Source organism: Lagopus muta, chromosome Z, assembly GCF_023343835.1.
Source record: "Lagopus muta isolate bLagMut1 chromosome Z, bLagMut1 primary, whole genome shotgun sequence".
Classification (NCBI taxonomy): Eukaryota; Metazoa; Chordata; class Aves; order Galliformes; family Phasianidae; genus Lagopus; species Lagopus muta.
The window spans coordinates 50712760-50739393 of record NC_064472.1 but is presented as its reverse complement, the minus strand read 5'-3'; the positions used below and the strand labels follow the sequence as shown (position 1 = coordinate 50739393).

General features: G+C 36.7%; 1 protein-coding gene across 1 annotated transcript in view; it reads right to left on the bottom strand.

Moving 5' to 3' along the window:
- The window catches only part of SLC27A6 (solute carrier family 27 member 6), a 39684-nt gene extending 13521 nt beyond the window's left edge, over positions 1–26163 (bottom strand). The window contains exons 1-5 of the mRNA XM_048931932.1: positions 25427–26163; positions 16562–16768; positions 13079–13237; positions 12491–12615; positions 1096–1290 (exon numbers count right to left, since the gene is read on the bottom strand). Of these exons, the coding sequence (XP_048787889.1) occupies positions 1096–1290; positions 12491–12615; positions 13079–13237; positions 16562–16768; positions 25427–25943 (1203 nt within the window). The 5' untranslated portion in view covers positions 25944–26163. The remainder of the gene's footprint in view (positions 1–1095; positions 1291–12490; positions 12616–13078; positions 13238–16561; positions 16769–25426) is intronic.
- Positions 26164–26634: the final 471 nt, after the last annotated feature.

The following is a 26634-nucleotide window of genomic DNA, read 5'->3' as shown; positions in this document are numbered from 1 at the left end:
AATTCTAGGCGATGTGTATAATCTTGTTATTTCAGAAGTACAAATTTGTATAAATAGCAATATAATATTAAATATCTAGTCTCCCTGCTAGAAAGCTGCACTAAGTAATCTTTCATGTTAATATCTAAAGCTGGAGACCCATATTATTTACTGACCTCTGCAATCATTTCAAAAATAGTATTAATAGGATCCAAAGGGTGAAACCCATGAATTTCTTGGTGAAATACTTTAAGGTATGTGTAAGAACGTACAAGTTGTAAACTGACCCTTTTCATAATTCTTCATTTACTTTTATACATCAAGAAGACAGTCTGTATGATACAAATAACATCTACTGTTTCTCAAGAGATATGACTTTGCCAAAACTACAGAAATGCAAGAGATGGACTTGCAAATACAAAAGATGCCATAAGTACTGGACAAAAAAAATTTCTATGTTAAGTAATCTAGAACAAAATAAATACAGAAGACATGGTAGACAGCAGGCATGGAATTTTTATATTACTGTAACTGGTACTTTCTGTGTATTTACATAATATTTATATATATGGAATATATATTCTTTGAAATTTCAGAATAAAGAAGCAAATTACATGAAGTACAGTTTGAGTTATATATAATTATATGCAGGTATAAAATATCTCTTCAAGTTATTTATGCATTACTTTATTATTTACCAATTCTCATTTATGCCAAATATCCACAGAGTATTATATAATATAAATATACTCTTTGTGTTTACTTCACAGATGCTATGTTCATAAGTACTAAAAGAAATCTAACTTTTTTGCCTTTAATGTAGTAGAGACCTGATCCTTATATCCAGAATCTACTAAAAATTCTCCTAAGAATGGCAAGGCATTCATGAGTTCTGTGGACTCTAAAACTTCCAGTGTTACTGCTAAAAACGTAACTGGGTTGAGTGCTAAGCATGATCAGTGATACTTCGACAGCCAAGATTTTACAGACTGCCAATTAATCTTGCAATAACAAAGAATGTTTACCTTATACCTCAAGTCCCATGTCCTGTGGTCAAACCGATAAATACACTGACTTTCAGCACTCCATTTTACAAAGTATAATGTAAGTAGTCACCTTATAAAAGAAATTGGTGCGTCCAACAGATCCAATTTTTCCTGTGTGGTTCATGAAACAAATGTTTCCTTCAGTGGCGCCATAAAACTCACAGATCTTAATAGCACCAAATCTGTCTAAGAATTCTCTCCATACATCATTTCTTACTCCATTTCCAACTGCTAGTCTGACTTTGTGATTTTTCTCTCCATCTTTCTGTAAATTAAAAAAAAAAAATTAAATTAAACCAGAATATTTTGATAACTACATCTGATTGTTGCACATATGTAAAGAAAGCTGGCATAACTAACCTGTAGCTACAAGTTAGAAAACTCAAAAAACAATAAATTTTTTTTTGTCTTGTTGAACATGTAAATGATTGCCTTCATAACAGCTACACTAATTTATATAAGTGATTACATATTGTCTCCATCTGTCTTCAAGCAGAGCAAAATTAGAAAACTGGGAAAATTATAGGCAGGCATTGTTTCTGGTAAGTAATTAAAGTTAGCAGAGATTAATAGTAACTTTCTTGTGTTTTCAGACCAATTAAAAGAAACAATCAGATCCCATACACTTGTAATACCTGTTTCTTCCCACACACTACGTATGAGTCATTTTCCATATTTTTTTAATATTAAGACTTGCAAGGTTTTGTTCAACATTACTTGCTATATCAATATAGGCTATATACATAGTGATCTTGAATCTTTACTGTTGTCAACTCTCATGTTTTATTACAAGAAGCAGTATAGTATGTGTTCAGCCAGCTCAGTGAGACTAATTTTATAAATACTTTCCCAAACCGTATGACTGCATGGAACACTTAAAATGCAGTCAGATTTAAGCTGAAATGCCAGAAAGCAAAAGACCCAAAATGTGGGTTGTTTTTATTTCACCTATTTTAAAACAGGACTCCTTTTTTAATCAGTGCAAGTGGCAATACAGAATACCACACAAATGAGACAATACAAAATAAATACAGGTACCATTCTGTTACCATATATCTTTAGAATTCTGTATCACTGCAGTATCCCAACACCATCTGTATGTATCTCTGTATATGTATACTTATGCGTATGGATGCAATCTATATACATATATAAACATACATGCACACATATTCTCTTTCCTTTATATGCATATATCTATAAATATGTGTGTACACACGTATATGTCCCTATTTTCTTTTCTATTCCAGTCTGTCCTCCCAGCTCTAGTCCAGGATAAATTAGGTAAGTCTTCAGAATGAAAATCCATTTTAGCACCTTTACTCTGGCATAAAAGCAAAAATAAAAAATAGAACAAAACATTACTGGGAAGAGATCTGGTCAGCTGACTCTATGTATTCTGCATGTTGAAAACAGGAAAGTTTCTACTGAGTATATAGACAAGACTTTCTCAGAAGCTCATTGATGACTGCAATTCGAGTAGTTTTTCACAAAAGTAGTAAATTCTCATTTCTGTCACAAAAACTGACGCACAGTAACATTTCAAGTTCACCACCTAAATCCTGAAAACAAATCAAGTTTTTCTCTGTCCCCTCAAAATCAGTAACTTGGAAAATTCATCATCCCGTTTCAGAGACTTTCTTCAGCACTTCAGGGAGGAATTAATACATTTCACTAAATGCAGACAGCTCTTGGCAGATTACAGTCAAAGATATTATTCTGCTATACTACCCCAAAACTACATCACTCACAAGCCTCCTCCAGTTACTATTCTTTGGGTTTTTAAACATCAACTCAATTCTTCCATTTCTTCTTTCTCCCCTTCCACCTCTCTTCTACCTTTATGACTTGATAAAAAGTAATTTCTGATTGCATATACACAAATTTCACCTACTTTCTGCGAAATCATTACCAAGTGTTGTATAACACAGCACAACAAAACCATCCATGAACGTGACCTGTAATAAATTGTCTAAAACAGGCCTAATTTTGTAATTTGTAATTTGTTTTTTCTACTTTGTATGCAGTACCACAAAGCAGTTGTATAGATCTTCGTATATCTGAAGTAATAAAGTAAGTTCCACATTCAAAGGTCAACAAAGGTTAATACTGTCAAGGAAATATATATATATATATTATATATTGTTGACTGTATTAACCTTTATATATTATGTATACCTATATATATAACCTATATATATTATGTATATATATATAAAATTATATGTAATTATATATAATAATTTTATTATTTTTCTTGTTTTAAAGAAAGTGTTTTAGTTTTACTTCGAACACAGTCTAGAAAGCTTTTTATTTCCCCCATAATATCATCTGCCATCTTTGGAACATTCCAGTCACCTTAACTTAAAGCTTTTCAAAATGAGATATTTTCCTTAGAGTTTCAGTGCTATCTGAAATTAATTTATGATTAACCAAACTGCAGTTACCCCTCACTAGCAGCACCAAATTATTCAATGTACTGCCTCTTCAAAGAATATGAAAAATCACACAATAGATTATGTTCATCCAGAATGAACAGAAAATTCAAATAAGTATGTATTTATACACACTAATTTAGTGGGTCATTCATCAGTTTGGGAAAATCCTAATCTTCTAAAGCCACATTAATAAAAAAGGTGAATTAGAGTCTGTATTTACATTTCAGATTAATAAAAGCATGTTGACATTTTGCTGAAAAGACAGGCTAGGATGAGGGAGAAAATAACATACACTGCTTATATTTTTTTCAAAAGGACAAGTACATCATAATTTGCAAGCACAGCTATTTCAATTCCTTGAGTTCTTCGTGTTAATTTGGCCAGTTTCTATCACTGCAGTACAAGAAACATAAAAAAAGGATCACTGAATTTCCCAAGTTGGAAGAGACCCAAAAGGACCATCGAGTCCAACTTCTGCCTCCTCAAAAGAACATTCAACATTCTACTCTACATCTGGAAGCATTGTCCAAATGATTCTAGGACTGCAGCCAGTTTGGTTGCACTGGGAGCCTGTTCCAGTGCCTTTTCCTAACACACAACCTAGCCCCTCTCGCCGCGCCGACACAGCTTCATGCCATTCCTTCAGGTCCTGGTCAGCCCTATATTGTGCTTGCAACTTATTTTAGGAAGTATTCTCTTACACAAAAACACGGAGAAGGTGTCTTGAGTCACCTACAACTCACTGTAGAAATCAAGCTTTCTTAAAATAAGGAATAATAATTCAATTAACATTCACAGGAAGATAAATTTTCTACTAGACTGCATTCATGCATCTGCAATATTTTTGATTTAGGAAGACCATCACAGTTACAACTATCTGTTGATGAAAGATTCCCAACAGGTTCTGCAGGTCTTTCTGGGGGAAAAAAAGGATTAAAACTAGCCTATGCTTTAGCGGTCCATCACCTACAGGACTGGAAACTATAAGTACATGAACAGTAAAGAAAATAGATGTAGCCATTATAACACTTACTTCATGATTAAATCTATAAATATTCATTTACTGTCCAGCTTTTGGCCAAACTGTACATATTGCAGGCACACATATATTCCATAGGCACCATAGCAGAATATTCAAGCAGTAAATAAAATACAGTAAGTAAAAAAAAAAAATAAGGAAGGAAGGAAGGAAGGAAAAGGAATGACAGTTCCAAGATATTCTAGAAACATAGTTAAATGATGCACAATTAGGGTATTCTATACAAATGGAAATCTGAATAAATATGCAGGAACAAACTATGGCACTAAATAATTGTGTATTTTGAATTTCTACCACATTTGAATGGCATTTCATCAACTAGCTTCACATTACTATAGGACACAGAGGTATAAGATTAGGAAGGATTTCAAGGAGTCACCTAGTGCACATCTTTGCAGGGAGATAAACTCTGCAATCACAAACAACTGAACAAGCTGCAGCTAGTCAGTCAGATACAGTGCCACAGCTGGTAGGCAGTAATTGCATGCATCTTCCTGCTTCAGTATGGGGATTGGACTAGATGATCTTCCAAGATACCTTACAATCCCTAACATTCACTGATTCTGTGATTCTGATGCAGAAAGGGAATACCTACTTAGCAGTTCCTACACTAAAAACTAAATTTCCTCAACTCATTTAGCAAGAGCCTTGCCCTGGCTAGCTGTCACAGATCAGTTCCAATAGTACGTGTCCTATGATAATTTCATCATGCTTTGTGTTTCTGAATGTGACTAATAGTTCTTGATGGGTTATTGCAAAAATAGTATTTGTGATATAATTTTAGAATATCAGAATGTTAGAACACTTTCTCAAGTTTTGAAGTTATTTATCTTCTTGCACTGTGATTTGATTGAGTAATTCTGAAACAACCCATACTCATTTATTTCTAAAGTAAAGGTGAAAATATTTTAATGCTTTTCTGAAGCACTACCAAGATATCATTGTTTTTACCTTACATCCAAAATTTCCTTTGGTGCATTCAGTCAAGATCTTTGAACCATATACAAAATAGTTGCATACATTTTAAATGAACTTCTTTACAAACTGTTTCTCCATTTTGACTGCTTGTTTCATTTGTACAGCGATTAACTGACAAGTCAAGATCTGCCTTGTTATATTAAATATCACATAGCTAGGATTCTTCATCTGCCAGTCTTTTCCTCAAGTGTTCTTTATAAACTATGTCAACTGTTTACATAACTAAGTTGCTGATTAAAAAAAGAACTTTAAAGGGCCATCAACAGCTTATTAGTTGAGTGTGGGAAGGACTCATGACTGCAGCTATATAAAAGCATACCTAGCAAATGCATTAGAAAAATCCAAGAAGAAAGGTTCATTGTCCTACTTTTATCGTTTGTACAGCTAAAGTGGAGATAAGCAAAGGCAGCCTAAAATGTTTCCTGTACTATGTGCTCAATTAAACTGTATGCAGTATAGGGCCTAGGAAATGAAAAAATCTGTTAAATATATAATATAGATAGAACACTAGGACTTGCAGAATGTACATTCACTGGGTGTCTGTTGAACCATTAGCCCTGTTAAAAAGAGACGATCAAATGAGAGTTATTCTACTGCCATTGGACTTACGTACGTACTAAATTCTTCAAGATATATGCTTACATTCACTTCACAGTAATACCTCATTATAAACTGCTATGGGATTTTTTAGTAACATACATAACCACAACTATAAAATACAGCTTTTGAACAGAGGCGCCAGAAGGAATTCTAGGAAGAGGATACATGCGTTTGCTTCAGGAATTTGCTGTCTGCTATTTAGTTCAGCTCAGTCTCATGCTTTCATTAATTAATATGTTGATATTCAGTAAAGGTATGTCCAACATGTGGCCCACAGGCTGCATGTGGCCCTGCACAGCTAGCAATGCAGCCCCAATTGATTGTAAATTTGCAACATTAATATGTGGTTTTTAACAGTAGTTTAGGGACAGAGACAACTACAGCTCAGTGCCCCATCCAGTCTGACCTTGAATGTCTCCAGGAATGGGGCAACCACCATCTCTTCTGGGCAACCTGTTACAGTGTTTCAGTACCCTTATCGTATAAATCTTTTTTGTTTTATATCCCATCTAAATCTCCCATCTTTTAGTTTGAAAGCATTTCCCCTTATCCTGCTGTAACAGACCCTGATAGAGTCTGTCCCCTTCTTTCTAGTCCCCCCTTATATACCGAAAAACCACTCTCAGGTCTTCCAGGGGCCTTTTCTCCTTCAGGATGAGAAGCCCAAGCTCTCAGTCTGTCTTCATAGGACAGTTCAAAGCAGAGGGCAGGCTCACCTTCCTCAACCTACTGGCCACATTTCTTTTGATGCAGCCCAGGATACAGGTGGCTTTCTGGGCTGTCAGGGCATTAGGTATTCTACCGTTGCAGCAGAACATGCGTGCAGTTACTGCATTACCAGCTGTGGCACTGTATCTGGCTGATTAGCTGCAGCTCATTCAGCTGTTAGAGGTCACAGAGTTTATCTCCCAGCAAAGGTGTGCACTAGGTCACTCCTTGAAATCCCATCCCACCCAGCCTCATAACTCTATGTAATTAGTTGATGAAATGCCATTCAAAGTACTTTCTGCTTGTGAAGACATGAATTTTTTGTTATTAAGCAGATACACAGTTTCTCTTATTTACCTAATAAGCTCCAGCTTATGTTATTTTGTAAAATAAATTAATAAATTTACATGTTTACTGTGGAAGAAATATCCAGAATTCTACTGTAGTGCTGACAAACTTTGTACTTTTCACTACCTCAAAAGCTCTCAAAAAGTAGAAAATAATTCACAGTATGTTTTTAATTAGTTTTTCAACTCATATTTGATAATTTTTTCTGCTGTTCCAATCACGTAGGGCAATTTGAGAATCGGTTTCAAGATTGCATAAAAAATTACCTTTTTTTTTGTATTTTTGCAACTCCATTTTCAGTCAACATATAAACACCACCTGCAGATTTTCAAATGGACTGCACACAGTTGCAACCAGATATTCAACTCAAATAAAACTTGATCATGCTTCTTCACTTTTCCTTTACTAAGGCCTATTTTACTGGAGAAAAATTTGCCTTGCTTCATGCCTTATTCATGTCATCACTTTTTGGCAGTACATACATTTGTGTACAGTTATTTTCTAGGATGAAACACAGGGAGTACAATTAGATCAAAAATCTCTGACAAACACCTTGGGAACTCACCAAGAGTTCTCAGCAATCCAGACATCGACACATTAATTACAAAAAAACAAGGTCAAATATCCAACTAGTTTTATGGGTTTGTTGCCTTCTTTGATGTTTTAATAAAAATATATTTTCTAAAAGTTTTGTTACATGTACATATTCCTCTTCACTTGATGGCCCGGGCAAGCCAAAAGGCTGGCCACCATGATCTATGAAGTTTAAATTGGAGTTTTATTTCTTTAGCTCTTCTAAAGGAAATGTTTTCTTTAGCTGTACTTTTATTTCCTCAGAAAATATCTAACCAGGAAGAAAAGTCACTCCTGTCTGTGTTTCACACAGTAATACAGATTAGATCATTGTCTTTTTTGTGAAAGCCCCAGGAGTCCACACGTCAAAATAAGATTCATAAAACTTCCCAAAGTCAATTCAGAGCATTAAAACATCTACAGAATCTCTGAAGTACACTGTAAATATGGAGCTTCCCTTTGTAAAACCGTGAATGTGATTTCTAGCCTTTGGTATCATGATATCAGAAATGTCATGGTCAGGAGAACTAAGAAAATGATTGTCCCCTTCTACTGATAAGACTACAGTCCAAATACTGTATTTGGCTTTGGAGCCCTGGATACAAAGGACACTGAGTTTCTGTCAAATCTTCAGAGAAGAGCAACAAAGCTGGTGAAAAGAACAGAAAACAAGACAAATGAGGATTGCTGAAGGAACTGGGGCTGTTTAGACTGGAGAAGAGGGGGCTTCAGGGACACCTCACTGTTCTCTTACCTGAAAGGCTAAAGTGAGTTGGATGGTAGTCTCTTTTCTCAGGTAAAAAGTGAAAGGATGCAAAGAAATGGTCTCCAGTGGTACCAGAGAAGGCTGAATTTGGGTGTCAGTAAGAATTTTTTTCATGAAGACAGTTGTCAAGCACTGAAAAAGGCTGACTAGGGACTATGTGGAGCCTCCACCCCTCGAGATATTTAAGAGACATGTGAATGCAGCAAAAAGGGACAAAGTTTAGCAATGGGACTGAGTAACTCAGGTTGGTGGCTGAAGTCAAAGTTCTTTCCCACCCTAAATGATTCTAACATTTTCTGAATGACATCAATAGTGGAACCAAAAAGATGACTGTCTAAAGAAACAAGCTGTAAAGAAAGGAATTCAACAAAGTACAGGACCTCTTAAAGTCTCCACCAGTCTGGAGTCACCATACTATAACCAGCAGCTGGTACCTCAGCTAGCCTTCAGTGCTCATCTGTGTGCTTCCTAAGGTGAACAGAACTACAGGAACAAAACAGAAGGCTTTCAACTTTACCCTTACTGGTGAGAACCAAAAACCAGACACACAGTCATTCTGTGGGCAGGTTCCAAGAGAAACAGGCCAGTACATTTAAACAGAAGGCAGTAGCCAAAAAGAACAGGGTTGTAACCTGTTTTTAAATCCTATTTTAAAATAATGCTGTTGTTGTATCCATGACAGTTTAAAGCAATCACAAGGCAAAGTCTGTAATAATATACAGTTTATGTTTTATTAGATCAGTTGATGTAACCTTGAGGCAAAAAATAAAAGCCATCAAATACTCAGTCTGTCTCTAACCTTCTTCATCCAAACATTCCATTTTCTCTATTAAGCTTTACTAACTTGTACAAATACTGGTTTCAGCCACTGTTAATACTAGTAAATAAATGACAACTTGGATTAAGAATGCTGCCTGCTTATGACATATGTAACTGCTCAAACATTTTTAAAAATACACGGGTTACTAGAAAAACAAAAACTTGCAAAATCTGACCCTCTGGTATTGTAAAACTGAAGTGATACAGAGTATTCAGAATATTCAGATAGAAGATAGAGATATGGTTGTCTGTAACTGTGATATATTACTGGTTTGGATATTTATTAAAATGTCTATGTTGAAAACCTACAAATAGCTTCACAATTTTCCATTCCACAAGTTAATGATAAGAGTAAGAACAATTTCTAGTACTGAACATAAACTGAAGAAAACTTTAATTATATTAGGGAATAAAATGGAATATCAAGTAAATCTTGTGTTGTAGAGAATTGTAGAGAATAAGCACTGTTTTTACACCCTTTCTCACATCACTTGAATCAACAGCAGGGAACTAACTGACAACTGTTTGCTAAACCCAGCGGTGTCAGCTTCCTTGTCTTCCCCTTTTAAAATACTATTGTTCTAATGCAGCGGAATTTAAATAAAATAAACCCTTAAGCATCTTTTCTAAAGTCAATTCAGCACTTAATCCTATCCAAAGAAAACCTTGGCCAAACTGGTTGTAGAGATTGGCTTGCTTCAGCTTAACAAAACCGAGCCTGGAAGCTTATATACACAATCTTATACATCAGAGGTAATCCTAAGGTAATGCTACTGATGCCAAAGGATAACACTGACTCAATATCAAATGGAGATAAAATAGGACAGATACTTAAAAATTCTTATGAACAATAATTATTGAACTGTGAAACACACTTTGAATACAAGTAGAAGTAAACTCTGGATTCTAACTCAGAGCTTACTAAGTTCATGCAGAGGACTGTAAATGAAATAATTCACGTCATAATGTACAACAGCATAAGACAACTAAAAAAGAGGACAAAATAATCCAGAAGACTGACTTCTAATGTGCATTGGTAAACTATTTCAAGCATGAAAGAAATGCTGTTACCATTCCTATCTTTCCCAAAGCTTAGGCCTCACTATATTATTTAAATCATTATATCATTACTCTAAATCGGAAAGTGATTATTTCTGTTGACCCTCTCTCACCCCTGAGGAAAAAAATATCCATAGATTAATAGAAAAGTCCTTCTAAGACCTTTGCTAAAGATGAAACAGGGAGCTGTACTGAGTTAGATTTTGTTATTTGTTAGAGCACTGTAACTAGAGATGTTACGCAATATCAAGCAGCAAAACCAAATTATTAATGTGCTGAATATCCTTTTTCATAGGAGAAGCCATGCTAATATGTTAGACAAGTTTACAATTTCTATTATACTGGCTGTTATACTTTCTGTATGACCAAACAGGGCAGCAAAATAGTCGGGAAGAGAAAAGGCATGACAGTTACTTATTTAGGAACCCAGAAATCACTGTAAGCATAACATAATGCAGGGCTGTTGTGCTTTTACTTAGAGAAAAAGGACTTTCTTTTCTGATGAATGGTCATTGAGTACAGCAGGTTACTAAACAAACTGGATGCAGAACGGGTTTCAGAAAAAAATCTACAGCAATAAGACTTCAGGAGCACATGCAGATGTGAGAAGCAGATAGATCAAACAAGGACAGCTAAGCTAAGAGTCTAGGAGCTACCACAAAGACTTGTCAAAAGTTCTGTTCAAAATCTTTGAAATAAGATCTCCATCCAGACACTGAGCAATTGGCCACCACACTGAGTCAGTGACTACCAATAATCCTCTGATTACATTTCTGAAATGATATTATAATTATTTACAAATGCAGAAGAAAAATCTTCAAACAGTTAACATTTGCATTAGCATTGCATCCAACTTCCATACACTTTCACTTTGCTTTATGCATTCTCCTAAGCATGTTGTTAAACTAAAAGAGGACAGCATTCCATATGCTTAGTATAGATACTTCCCAGCAGTTACTTGCTTTTATTTATTATTCGGTAAAAGCTGCTTGTGGTCACAACTTACTATTCAAAAGCATTTATTGTAATGCTTTACTAGAGAAAATCATTTACATTGAAAAATTTCGCATTTATTACTGAAACAAAATAGGACAGCCTGCAGCTCATAAATGAATAGAACAGCAATTGCCATCATTAGGAAGATGAGTTTTAGTTAATACTGAACTCTGAGTACTTGTTTCATATTCATTTTGACAAACACAAGTGTTTGTTATGAAACGTTATTTTCTTTATCCATTCTGTCTGCATTATTCCATAATAAATCTTCAATTAATCACAGAATCACAGAATTGTAGGGGATGGAAGGGACCTCCAGAGACCATCGAGTCCAACCCCCCAAAAAAACCCCAACAAATCTTATGCACTTAACTTAGCCTAAAGCTTTGTCTCTCTCTAGCATCAAGTTGTAGATATAGGAAGATACAATAAAATAGTTAGACCAAGAGTTAATTCAATTAACAAGAGTCAGTCAGCTCTGTGTGATATTTACAATAGGTTCAGCACACACTGCACTCAATTACCTGCAGAAAGAACATCACATTGCTGAGTACCAAGGGAAAAGATGTATTTTCAAGTTAAGGCTTAAGTAGAGTGAGGGAAGAATGTCACTTTAATGAAATTTGCACTGTTGTCTGAAATAGCTTTCTAACTGGAACAAAAGACAGTCTTCTGATCAGACTAAACTACTTCAAAATTTTAAAATACGATCCACATGGATCATACAAGGAACCCAACAAGCCAAAATAGTAATGAAACACAGCCTGCAAAATTTTAGACTTCTCAAACACTTACATGCCAAAAAACAAAGTTTTGAAAATTCTGAAAGGGTATTTAACGGTAATCCAGGTTTTCTGAAGTTAGTTTGTACATCTCTAATATTTATTCACTAAATGGCACTGACTCCATTTTTAATCTCTAAGTCCTTTCTCTTACCTTAACATTTTCACAGTTCAAACAGTTAATTTTTTTTTTACAGTCTACAGGTCACCAAATATTTCAGGAATCTCATGCAAGATGAAGGGCAGAGGAAAAAGCCAAATACAGCTTTACTTCCTTCCCTCCTTCCTACATAACCAGTGCAAGAACAGTAAGTGTACGAGTTACTTACAGATGAATTGCCATCATCTTTGCCACTTACCACCGGTTGGCTGCAAAGGTAGCGGCAAAGTTCTCCAATGTACTGGATGACAGTCACATTGTACTTTTTGCAGTCACTCCAGAACTGACTAGCTGAAAACTTCTTTCTTAAGACACACGTTGCTCCTTAATGGATACAATAGAAAAAGAAATCAGTTTTTTTCTCTAAGTGGCAGCTAATCTAGCTGTGTTTGTATCCACTGGTCTTCCTAAATTCACCAAAGAACATTTTAATTATATTGCAGTGTACAGTACTTAGTCTGTACACACACCTATGTGCTACACACACTACCAAAATACATGCTTCTAAGTTTCTTTTTACCAAAATAAAAAATAAAAAATAAAAAAAATTAAAAAAAAAAACAAACATTTTTGACCCAAATAACTACATAATCTTTGTTGAAAGACAGCTGGCAAAAGAGGTCCTCCTCTATTACAAGACCTTCCTATGCCCTCAAAATGCAGACCCATAAAGCTACCCAGAAAATAATGTTCATTGATTTAGTTCCTCTAAAAGCAGCGAAGCCAAATTTCTTTAGACATATGTTTATAATAATTAATTGTACATCAAAAATTAAATAAATCCTACCTAATTCAATGCATCCACCAATACCAAGAAGAGATGCTGCACTGTGATAAAGAGGCAGAGTAATATAAATTATGTCTTCTGCAGTAGCACCAAAAGCCCAGAGTCCAGCAGCTCCTTTAAGAACTTGCATGTGACTGATGACTGCGGCCTTTGGAAGACCTGTAATGAAAACACAATACTCTGCATAAAGCTCACCTTCAAGAGAAGCCATTTCTTTCTTTCAAAGTGATTTCTTTAAAATCATAACTGTATCAGTACTTTGATAGACACCTGTTCAGCTAAATAGACAACTGTAAGCGCCGTATTGTATGTTTGTTTTTTACACGTAACAACACATCAAATGATTCTTAGTTATCAGACGTGTATTAGTTATTAAATCTGATGAAAATCGATTCAAATAAGAGATCTTGATCAATACACTATCTAATTACACAAAACTAACAAAGGGTCAGCTATACATATGAAGAACTTTCTACATAAAGCAGAATAGTTCTTTTTTAGGCAAGAGAGTCCAACATAATTAAGAAAACTATGCAATCTGCACCAGGTAGATGTAGTAGAGTACACTTATCTGTTTATATGTTTATATGTTCATTTAAGTCTAGCAACTTGTTCTAGAACGCTGTGAAGACTATGTAGAATTTAATGCAATCTAGTAAAAGATGCTCAAAGTCTATTCCAATTATGCTCTTCTCAAGGAGATTCTTGATTTTCAGTACAGAATATCTGTGCTGAATTAGACTTATACAAGTGGTCACTGTGAACAAGTACTCTGGTACTTGCTATTTTGAATGGGGGATGCGATCTTACTCAATATGTGTTCTCTAGTACATGCAAAAATTTCAGACTTAGCCTTCTTGACTAATAAAAAATATGACTATTTAAATTTCAAAAAATGTAGTGGATCTGTGAAAGCTTTATCACTTCTTCTACTGAAGCTACTTTATTTTGAAAACTAACTAGAGCTGTTAAGTGGAAGCATAATCTATGGAGATTCTAGTTAACAGTTATTCCAAAACTCATCACAAAAAAGAAAATGCAATAAATCCATGATGTCAACCAAAAAGGAATTCCAGTGGAATAGATTGCCCAGGGAGCTTACGGGGTCTCCACCCTCGGAGATCTTCAAAAGCTGCCTCAGGTATGGTCCTGAGCTGGTGTGTGTCTGTGCTTTAACAGAGGGGTTCAGCCAGATAAACTCAGGAGGCCCTGGCAACTTAAGCTGTTCTGTGATTTTGAGATTCTATGAAATGCTCTGGAGAGTCTTGAGTTCTTTCTTTCTGCTGCTACGAACAGCTGACTACAGGCTGTGCTAGACAGTACTTACTTTAAAGTATCCTAACAGCCAGTAATTTTATATTAAACACTAGACTCTTGCATTATCAAAAGTGCTTAAATATTGACTTACTTTATATTAAAAGAAGGCATCCCAGACTCCTCAAGCTAAGTAAATCTTATCCTTCTAATTAGTCTTATCCTTCTAATTACACTGCACAGGAATAAAAAAAATGCAATGTAAACTAATATAATAAACACAGGTATCCCATAATATCCTTCTCTCCAAATTGGAAAAATATGGATCAGATGGATGGACTGTTCAATGGATGAAGAACTGGTTGCAGGATCAAGTTCAGACGTGGTGGCCGATGTCTCAGTGTCTGAATGGAGATCAGTGATGAGTGGTGTTGCATAGCAGTCAGTGCTGGGACTGATACTTTTTAATATCTTCATCAATGATGTGGACAGGGGAGTCAAGTGTACCCTCAGCACATTTGCTGATGACACCAAGGTGTGGGATGCAGTTGAAGCATCAGAGGGACAGGATGAAATCCACAGGGACCTAGACAGGCTTGAGTATTGGGCCCATGTGAACCTCATGAGGTTCAACAAAACCAAATACAAGGTCTTGCGCTTGGGTTGAGACAACATCCACTACCAATACAACTTAGGAGATGAAAGCATTGAGTGCAGCCCTGCCAAAAAAAGACCTGGGGATACTGGTGGATGGCAAGCTGGACATAAGCCAGCCAATATGCCCTTGCCACCTAAAAAAGCCAACCAAATCCTGGGCTGCATCGAAGGAAGTGTGGCCAACAGGGCAAGGTAGGAGATCCTGCCCCTCACTCTGTGCTGATGAGGCCTTGCCTGGAGTACTGTGTCCAGATGGGGAGCCCTCCATACAGGAGAGACATAAATCTGTTGGAACACATCTAGAGAAGGGCCACAAAAATTATCCCAGGGATGGAGCACTTTTCCCACAAGGACAGCCTGAAAGACCTGGGGCTGTCCAACTTGCAGAAGAGAAGACTCTGAGGTGACCTAGTGACCTTTCAGTATCTGAAGGGGAGCTATAGGAAAGAAGGGGACAGACTCTTTAGCGGGGTCCAAGGACAAGGTGAAATAGTTTCAAGTTTGAAGAGGAGAGATTTAGTTAAGTTACAAAGAAAAAGTCTTTTACAGTGAGGGTGGTGAGGCACTGAAACAGGTTGCCCGGAGATGTGGTTGATGCCCCATCCCTGGAGATTGTCAAGGCGAAGGTGGATCAAGGCCTGGCAAGCTAATCTGGCTGTGCATGTGCATGTTCTTTGCAAAGGATTTGGACTAGATGACCTTTAAAAGTCTTTTCCAACTCTAAGTATTCTATTCTTCTATGATATGTGTTAGTGTTACTATAGTGTTATTATACAGTTGACATCTGGACATTTTGAGCTTTTTAATTTTTTTATTCCAGACCAACATTTTCACTTTTTAGATCTTCTCCTGGAAGCAGAAACAAATATACTAAATAATTATTTATATGAAGGAAAAAATAACAAAAAAAACCCACCCATAAAATAAATCTTTAATTCCTCCTGTAGCTAAAACTGAATGAGAATGCCAACCTGCTTATTTTAGCAACATCATGCCCCTTTTCAAGTCACTAAACAGTTGTTTGTGGGGGTTTTTTTTGTTGTTTTTTTTTTGTTTTGTTTTGTTTTGTTTTCAGCCTTAGCTTCTTAGCTGCTAGACAACTGGTATTAAATTTAGCCATCTGTTTCTACACTAAAAGTCTAATAACTTAATCCTATTTTCAGTCAATACACAGAGCTCGACTTAATGAAGAAAAAATGTCTATTTGCTTGTTTTTTAAAGTTCTGGGTACAGTGTTAGGATGTTAACTGTAAAAACAGGGAAAAACATTTTATAAACACCTCAGCAGTTAACTAGGTAGCAAAGCTTCTCTCACGGTATTTGTACAATCTAGCAAATAAAAAAAAAGAAAAAGCACATAATGCTTTAAATGTAAGTATTCATCAGTAAGAAGAATGCTTATTTCCCAACAAAATGATATGAAATATGATATTCTATTATAAAAAGGTTAATCAAAAGATGAGAGTGTCAAAAAAGAAAAAAAAAAAAAAAAAAAAAAAAAAAAAAAAAAAAAAAAAAGAAGCTTGTAGATGACAGCTTTAAGAAAATATAATCTCTTTAGCATACTTGTACCTGTTGTTCCTGAAGTAAATATATATAAAACGGTAGATCTGAGGTTACTGACAGAGCGTCGACTAACTGGAACAGGGTCTTCAGATGCAGCCTCCATTTTGCCTAAAAGGCTATGCACACTTGGAAAAGTGGAATCCTTGGACATTACCCAAACACTGATGTCTTTCGGGAGGTTAGGAAGAATTTCTTCTAAAGTTCCAAGCAAGTCTTAAAATTTAATATAAAATAATGTTAGTTAGATTATGTCTCCAAAAAGTAAATGCAACTAAGACACAATTTCTCTGAAAGTTTTAATTTTTATAACAGGAAGAGAAATTGAGAGAAAGAGAAAGCCCTGTGGCTTATTCAGACACTTCCAAAAAATGTGTCTATTTCTGTGGTTCTTCGCCTTAATCTTCACCTGAATCTAATTTTAGGTATCAAACACATTATTTTTTGTAACTACACATTCATTCATTCACAAATAACACTCCTATTAGCTTTTACCTGAGTTTAAATGCAAACTCACTTCTATAAAATAAAATCAGCAGTGCAGATAAGATGCATGTTTTTTGCTTAAGCAGGAAAGAAACTGAGAGTTTCCCTGTTTAGTCCCAGATTAAATAGAAAAAATAGATTAAACAGAAAAAATTTGAACAGAGGCCAATTCCTAATAAATTCAGTATTTATATTTTTAAGCATTTTTCAATCAATTTGAATATCAAAATATCAAACAGATGTTAAAGTACTAATCCAGCAAATTTCTTAGGTGTAGGAACAGTCATACTGCTTTCAGTATAACCATTCATATATTTACACTTAAGTGCATTACTGGACCTCAGCCTACATAATCAATCTTGTAAATATGCCCGTTGATATAAACGTATGTTATTATCTCAGGTTTTATAAATGAATAAACGAATAAAGTTGAAATGACTCACCCAGAACCTCATAGTAAAGCACTGCCAGAGACAGCGTTTGAACTCCTTATGCCAACCCCAAGCTCATTTTGCAAATACAAAATACGAGTATCATCAGTAAAACTCTTTTGCATATACTGTACACCATAACTGTGCAAGATTTTTAATCAGTCAAAAAAAAAATTTTCCTCTTGACAGACTATTTTATATGTTTTAGTGAATGACACTTCTATTACCTTAACAGAGATACAGCCTCCCATTCCCATGGGAATGCCTTACATGAATGCCTTACAAACCTGAAGATGACACAGGATGGCTTCTGTATGTTTTGTAAATCTTTAGCAAGTACATCTGATGGGGTTGTGACATAATCATTTTTGCATCCTAACTCCCTTCACTGTAGACTTATTTCAAGAAGATATCATCCAAATAATAATGAAAATCTAAAAGAGCACTCTATTTGAATAATTTGAGTACAGTCCCCTTTCTCTCACTATACGTAGAACACAGTAATGAGAAAGAAAAGTCATTTTAAGCACAGCAGTGTGGACTGAAGGAAATCTTACACAGTGAAAATTCAGGTTCTCTCAACAGTAATTCCCCTTTGCTGTCACGTTATAAAATTAGGGCATATTTTTCTATTCATAAATAAATATTAAAGCACAACAGCAGTATTTCTAATGATTAACAGCTGTTAATAAACCAAGGAGGACTAAATGACTATGTTGCTTCCAAATATACTGGTAGTTGCAGGTACAGCTTAGATTAAAAGAAATAAAAGTGTATTCGAAGTGGCTGGAGCTCAATTTCTGTTCTCAAAAATAGTCAAAGAGTACAAAATCCGTAACAGTTTATTGACTGTATTGGCATAGGCACCAATTACTGTGCTGGTAGAGATGTTAAGGACAGTTAAGAATTGTTCATTGTTAATATTAAGGCTTTCTCAATTTCCACAACTCCTAGTAATCACACATTCCAAACTCAGCTGGCCACATTGTATCGTCAGTGTGGTGTACAGATACTAAGCACTCAATAGGAGTTACTAAGTAAAATCTTCCTGTATAACTGAGCATGTAGCTGTAAACGAAATTTTTCCTTTGGTTGAATTACCATCATGGTTTCATGATTTTGGTTATTAGTGTTCCACATCACAACATCGTGTAAAGCACTGGGAGTTGAAGAGTCAATCCCTCGCTTCCTTGGACCACCAATTTTCTCAATACCTGACTCTCAGAAGAGAAGAACTACATATCCCAGAGGACTTTGTGCTCAGAGCAGAAGATAAAGCTGGCAAGTCATGGGACTCGCTCTCTCTGTCGCTGCCTGGCAGTGTGTAGCATTTCTCCTTCAGTTCAGAGTAAGGGGTTCAGTTTTGGACCCTCTCTCTCTCTCTCTCTCTCTCCCCCATTATGAGCCTCAATTCCAATTATGTGTTGTATTATACTGTATTATCTTCCATTCTGATATCCTATTTAGTACATTAACTTTCCTGCTCAGATCATTGCCGCTGTTCTTAGGCCCATCTCCCAGTCATTCTCCTCTCCCCTGCCCCTTTCCCAGGTTTTGGATCTGTAGGTTCCCTGCCCTGTTAGTGACAGTACAGTGCTGAACCAGGCTGTAAAATACCAACATCCTCCCGTCCTCTTTTCTGGGCCAGTGGGCCTGCAGGCCTGCTCTCCCAGTTACACACAGATCTACAGATAACTCCGTAACAATTACAAACCATCTTCTTGCAAAATGCCCGCAGAAAACAAACACAACTACAAACCAGAAAACAGTATCTCTGTTTATAAGTAATGCAGGTACCAAATAGGCCATTACTGAATTTCTTCATTTTCCATAGCTAGATTCATTACTTCTTGAGTTATTTCTAATTGTTCTGTCTTCCATGTTTTTGACAATAATAAAAATGAAGGTGTAACACTGGCCTATTGCTGTTCTCTCTGCAGAAGACATTTTTGCTTAGAAGTATATAATAAAAAAGAAAAATTCACAAATATTTCTGACATGTTTTTCTTCTTTTCTTTTGTTTTTCGTTTTTTGCTTTTTTTTTTTTTAATTTAATTCAGAAATTCCAGATAAGGTGTGCACCTCGTTCTTTAAGTGTTTGAGAAATAAGAACTACAAAAAAGAAAAAAAAAAAAAAGGATTTATCTCTAATTTCTTTTTTTTCTTTTCCTTTCTTTATTTGAGGAAAGGAAATGGTAATTACTAATATCAACTTCATGTGTATATTCATTTAATATTAAAGAATAACAGAAGGGAATAACTCCCTTTTAGTAGAGTGAAATATTTTTACTCTAAATAATTAAGATCCAACTTTAGAAACGCATGCTGTTTCTCAGTTCATACAACGAAGGACTGTTTCTGTTGTACAAGAACTGGCTATTTTTTTAAACGATTATTGAACATTAGATCTGTGAGTAGATTATACAACAGAACAGCATTTTTCTTTTTTGTTTATTATATTATTATATTTATACCGATTACTTGGAGCAATATGTGAACATTTGTAATGATAAACAAAGGGTAATTTAAAATTGCAGTTTTCAAAGTGGCAGAAACATAGAGTTACTTCTGGAACAGGAATGAACAAGGGGTATTGGAAGACAGAACTCTCAGCTGTGCTAAGGCATTTCCAGAGAATAATTCAGATGATAGTCAACTCGTGCTGTTCCATGAACAGAGAATTTACATGCCTGATCTTGCATAGAGCTCACTGGTCCTTACATATCATCTTGTCCTTGTGCCAAAAATAAACAGCCTGCTTAGAGAAACTACTACATTTCAATATTTCTAGAGGTACCTGGCATGTGTAATTAACCACATAGTAAAGAAATGATAGTAAAGCAATTCAGCTATTCATATCTGTGGTTTTCAAGTACTTTTTGGCTCTGTAAACTATGAAATTTTGATCAGGTTTTGGTTTATTTGTTTTAGAAGAAATGACTTTATCTAATGTTTTGCAATATAGACAGCAGCTCTGTGTGCACTGTTTACACAGTTAGTATATGAATATTCACCATTGCTACCTATTCCACTGAAGAAAAAAAAAAAAAAAATTAAAGATATGTCAAAAGGAATGTGCTTCTCCAAATATTTTTTTCCTTTTTTAGCAACTCATTGTTTAACAAAATGCTCATGAAACTGTGTTATGTTAAGTTCATATGCATATATAAATAAACATCTTTTGAGGCTCTTTTAAGAAAGAAAGGAAACACACTTTGGTTATAAGCAACTGTCCTAGACTGCAAGATGTACAAAAGGTTTTTTATATTATTTCCTAGGAAAGAAAGAATGTGGCCTATTGGCAAACAGACAACAGTCCTACACTGATGAAAGGAATAAATCAGATTATGAGATAGACTTGCATTGAACAAGTAAGCATTGAACTCAGTAAGCAAGCTGTATCAAATTGTTCTTAGATAAATTTGATGGGCACCCTGACTCAGTAAACTATGGCATGTCCAAACTGTTTCCCACACTGTCTGGCATCAGAAAAATTACTGTTACCTGTACCTGATTGCCAAGTGACTCCTTGTACTCAGCGTCTATTCTCACTAAGTAGTAAAAACAGAAATTTCAAGTCAGTTGCAGATCCAGTGATGGAATCTTGAAGTGCCACTGTAGGCAGAAAACATTCAGTGGGCACAATCTTCCCATCAAAGGATATCTTGGGACAAAGACAAAGGTTGAAATAAAACAAATGCTCAAAGAGATACAGCGTCAAATAGAACTGTTAAGAGTGTCTTCTGCAGATCTGCTATGCTTTCCTTGTCCCGTATGTTCAGGTCCAGATACCTTTGATCACTTATTTCAAAGTTCAGAAAAGACAAATTCTTACAAAATTCTTTTTTTTTTTTTTGTACCCAATGACTTCCACATGAAAGACGACACTGCTATTTTTACATAATAATAATTTAAAAATACATCAAATATTTTCTTTACTCATTTTTGGCAGGATGTAGACACATTTCTGTCTGAACTTTACCTCTATCAGCATAAATCGTGGTTCTGAGCTCAAATAACTGGCAAAAAGAGTTTGATTACTGCACAAAGCACTGCCGATGCCTAAAGAGTAAAGAACTCTGGCCAGGAAAAAGCTGCACTTTGCACAGCTGAGAGATATCGTTCTGAATGGCAGAATCACAGAATGGATGAGATTAGAAGGGACTGACTGTCGGAGGTCATCTTAGTCCAACACAGTCATGGTTTTGCTTAAACACAATCATTTAAGAGCAGCTGCCCAAGCACATACACACAGCATGTAGTCTTTGCTGTCAGGGCTGTTGTAACACAATCCTTTCACAGCGAAATCCTTGAATCAGAAGTATTGATGGCAAGCAAGGCTCAGCTGAACTCTTTCCAGTAAGAGCATGCTATAAATGCACTAATGAATTCTGTTTGTATCTTTCGGGTGAGTCACTAGATTATGACTGTTTTTTTATGGTACTGCTTTTACACAGCTGAGATAAAATATGTTTCTTGTTCAAGTAAGACTTCAATTAATAGAAATATTCCCTACAAAGACCACAGTGCCTTAAAAGTTAAAGCATAACTCAGTATCTTAATTCTGTTTGTACTTATAATATTTAAATAAATAAGGGTGACAGACTCCGGCAATGAATGTAGTCAGAATAAGCACCTTTTAGCAGATCAGATTCCCAGTAAACTGACAATTTGATAGGCAGAAGGCATACAGCTTCCTTTTTCTCCTTCACAAGTTCTCTACCTACCTACCTCTCGGACAATTGCTGCCTTATTAAAAAGACAGTTTCAAGCTTCTGACTCTTAAAACAAGTATTCTCCAGAATGTGAGTGGTGATAGAAAGTTTCTGAAGATGGAAGACTGAAAAAGTTAGGTAAGAAATAAAAGCAAGAGCTAAAGATCCCAAAGTCATTGAAATGCTTTTGAAAAGACAGCAAATGAAAACAGCTAAAGAAAAATTTGTTCTGAACTACAATGCCAAGTGGAAATACTAGAAAGGAACACAAGGTATATATATTGGCAAAACAGAATCTGCATGTGCCTTACATGCAAGGCAATTCTAAAGGGAATAAACTAAGTTACTAGGTGTTGCAGGCAACAACAAATTATGCTAAATGAACCAAAAGAACACTGCTATTCTGCAAAAAATACCACTTGCTAGAGATACTCATTTCACATAAGAAACCAACAAGAAGGAGACACTTCGCAGCTCTTCTGGCATATGAGAAGAATCAAAGCTTCAGGTATTCTGCAAACTTCCTGCAACTAAATCAAAATGAAAACCCAAAACATCATTTCTACTAGAAAACTTGAATCCAAAGTCAGAAATAGCAGAGAGATTATCACAGTATTGTCAGACAAGAACAAGACCTGGCTGCAAATGCTGAAGGAAAGATTATACTAGACCACAGCCTCTGAAAAATTTGCAGACAGAAAAGACAACTTAGGAGTACAAAGTCCACAAATTAGAGTGATCTTGCAAGAAGCAACGTGAAAGGCATGGAAGAAAATGTAACCATAAATACCACCCAGACTGTCTGGAGAGAAAGTTAAAGCATACTGAAAAAAAATGACAAGATATACCAAAAGAAGAAATAAGATGCAATTGCCACACACAGAGATTTGTCAACCAACACAGAGATTTGTCAATAAACAATTGATCTGTGGGTAGTGATGCAGATATCAACAGAAAGTTGGAGGTCCACTGTCACAGAAATGAAATTTAATTGGATCTAAATGCAGATTGAGATTTAAATCCAGATTTAATGTGCCACTAACAAGCACAAATTTCAAGAGAAAATTTGGTCTTGCTGAGCATAGACAGTTAATGACCAAAATGTGACAGGACAATTTCCACTGTGCTGCAGTGTTAACTAGATCAAAGGTAATCCAAAGTACTGAAAATACAGCTTTGTAACTCTTTAAATGGAATTTTTAACACAAGCTGGAACACAAGTGTTTTTAGTGTATGCCTTTTGCAATAGAATATCCAATTTAGTATGCTGAGTTCAGGCTACCTACAGTCCTGTAGAAAAGAGCATCAAAAGAGCAAAGCACACAAGAAAAACTCAGGTTGTACCTACTGATAAGGCAGTAACCCTTGAAACACAAATACTGGATGAAAAGATGTTAATAGACCTCCGAGAATTTATCTAATCAGCTACGCAAATGCATTGTTAAATACTGACCTGCAATTTTTATAAATATTAAGGAGCACAATGTGTGATAACAATGTATGATCCAACCTTTTGTTTCGAGTGACATGAATCAGCCCTCACTGCCTCTGAACAGCGTGTTGACCTTAAACTTGAAAACACAGATCTCTTTGCAGAGGCTGCTTCTCCATATGACATGGCCAGCAAACTAAGCAGGGCTTCAGCTTTTTTCACAGAGATGGGCAAAAAGAGCTCCTAAATCCCAAAGAATTATGTAAAATCTTGTACCTCAAGGGTCTGAGGAATTGAACACAGAGACCCACAAATAATGTAAGAATACCATCACATAAAAGACCAACTCAGACAGTAGCTTGTAGGTATAACCTATTTACACGTGGCTTTTCTATGAGCTGAGATGGCAGACTTAAAAAATAATCACAGACAGTGCTCAAGAACTGCCTTAAGATTAAACCAGTTCCTCAGTCTAATGACTTAAAGCACATATTTAAAGCACATATTTAAGAGACTGTGTTAAATGAGTTATTCTTTTAATTAAGTAAGAAGGCAACATTTAAAACTGAGAGATCAGAAACACTCACCATACGCTTTGGGATTATATTTAAGTTTCATTTGTTTAGTTATTAAGTACACCTTTACTCTTAAACCAGCATAGGCATGCAATTGGAACTACATAGTAATTTTAAAGTATGTAAGGGAAAAATATTAAATACAACCATGAAAGCAGAAATTTTCAGTAGCAGCATAGAGCAGACAGAAGGAAATTTATACCAGTTAGGTCTTGTGAATGCAAAGCCCTGCAAACTTTGTTAACAGGAACAAGACAAGAAGATGTGAACTAGACATAAGGCATTTGAAATAATTTGAAACATTTGAAATAATAATTTCAGAGAGGCAGAATGAAGCCAACATTTCAAATTTTGAACTATCCTCCTTCACCCAGTGAGTCACAGTTCTGCATGATCCTTTGCTATTGTGGGTTTCACCAAGAGTTGATCAAAAAGGTAGAGGTGCTCAGGAGCCCAATTTTAGGTTATATCTCTCTGGCTTTGATTTATAGATCTCTATAATTGGGTCTTAACTGCAATAATAAAATGCATAGTATATCTACATGAAGTTTTTGAATTATTTTTAAGTATATAATAAAAAAACGTACTGGAAAAACACAAAAGACACTGTTATCACCTAATGAAACACAGCGATCTCTTCTATAATCTTCTACTTACATGGTAAGTTGGTTATTGTAAATCAACCTTCTACATGCTGCACCTATAAAGTAAAACTCCCAGTTCTAGACTCTGGGAAACAGGCTTAGCTTTGTGAATAGATGTAAAGAAGAATCTGCATAGCTCATAGCTATGGTACAAACTTTCCAGTTTTAGCTACTACAAGAATGGTAGAACAGTTCAGGAAAATAAAATTCATTACTTAATAATGTAACATAAAAATTGACTGTTTCAAACAGTGGGAAACTATTCTCATTAGCTCATTTTAATGTTCTCTGAGACATATTGGGTAATTTTTGAAGTAATTAAACATTTGGAACAAGCTACGTGCAGATGTTGCAAACTTTTCTGCAATGAATACCATCAAGAACAGGTTAAATCCATGCCCCCAGAGCATGGATATACTTCATTTATGTGACTTGAGCTTTATCCCGAAGCCCTGAAGCTAGAAAGCCGCAGATTTCTTTCATTCCATGAACATCTCAAACTTTGGTTTTCAGTGAAGGAGCTGAAAGGGCATACGGTGGAAAAACGTGACATTAAAAGCTTTAGACATATAAATCATCTGAATACTCTACCTGCTCCCACAATCAATATCTTGGGTTCACAGCTAGTGAGACAGTGCAGGAGAGACCTGGAGCGGACATTGAAGTTGAGGAAAGCCACCACGCATCCGAGCTTGGCCAGTCCAAACCACACATGGATGAAGTCGGGCTCGTTGCCCATCAGCAGGGCCACCGTGTCACCCTTCTTCAGAGTGCCGTGGTGAAGGAAAACCTGCGCTACCCTGTTACTGCGCCTGTCCACGTCCCGGTACGAGAGCACCTTCCCATCATAGATGAGGAATGCTTTGCGGGGCTGCTTCTCAGCCAGCTTCACAAACTTGTCCAGCACGGTGACAACCTTCCCTCTCTGCCTGTAGCTCTCCACTCTCAGCCCATAAAGCAGCACCTTCAGCAAATATCTCAGATCAGCCCAGAAGTAGGGGAAGAGAAGTTTCTGGATGAGATGCAAGGAGGCAATGCCGGCCGCAACGCCCGGTAACCAGGAGGGAAGAAGCATTGGGAACGGAGAGAGGTCGTCCCAGGAACGCATTTCCTTACAGCACCCAGCGAGCAGCCTGCCGGGGCGCAGTCTGAGAGGAAACCCACCGGCAAGCACCCGCCTCAGCCTCGGCCGCGCCCGGAGCCGCCGGCCAGCCGCAGCCAGCTCCGCACTTGGCGGAATGCAAGCACCGCGGAGAGAGGCGAGGTCGGGGGGGCGGTAGCTCAGCACCTTCAGCCTTCCCCTCCCTCCTCGGGACTCCCGGCGCCGCGCCGAGCCGCTGAAGAGGCGGCGGGGGCCGCTCCCTGAGCCGGTTGCATAAGGCGCGGGCCGTCTCACTCCTCCCCGCGCTCACATCGCGGCAGCGGGAGGACGAGCAGCTGCTGCGCATGGTGCCGGCAGAGCAAACGGAGCCTTGCCCCAGGCGGGCGTGCCGTGCTGTGCCGTCCCTTCTTGTGGCTGTTCGGTCCTGGGATGTCCTTACGCTTCCACTCTGCCGAGGTGTCCAGCCGGACTCGGGGTACACAGCCTTGACACCAGCACAGCATGGGCCCTGCCATGTCTTCAAGAAGTTTTGAACAGAGGAGACCAGCGCCACTACCGTGGTCCCAGAAATGTGCTTGTGACTGTCACACAGAAATGGCAGGCTGGGTCAGGGCTGTGGGTCAGTGTACTATGCCACAGGCTGTTTGGGGTGAAGGCAGCAAAGCTGTGAAGAAGGGTCTGGAGCACAAGTCTTAGG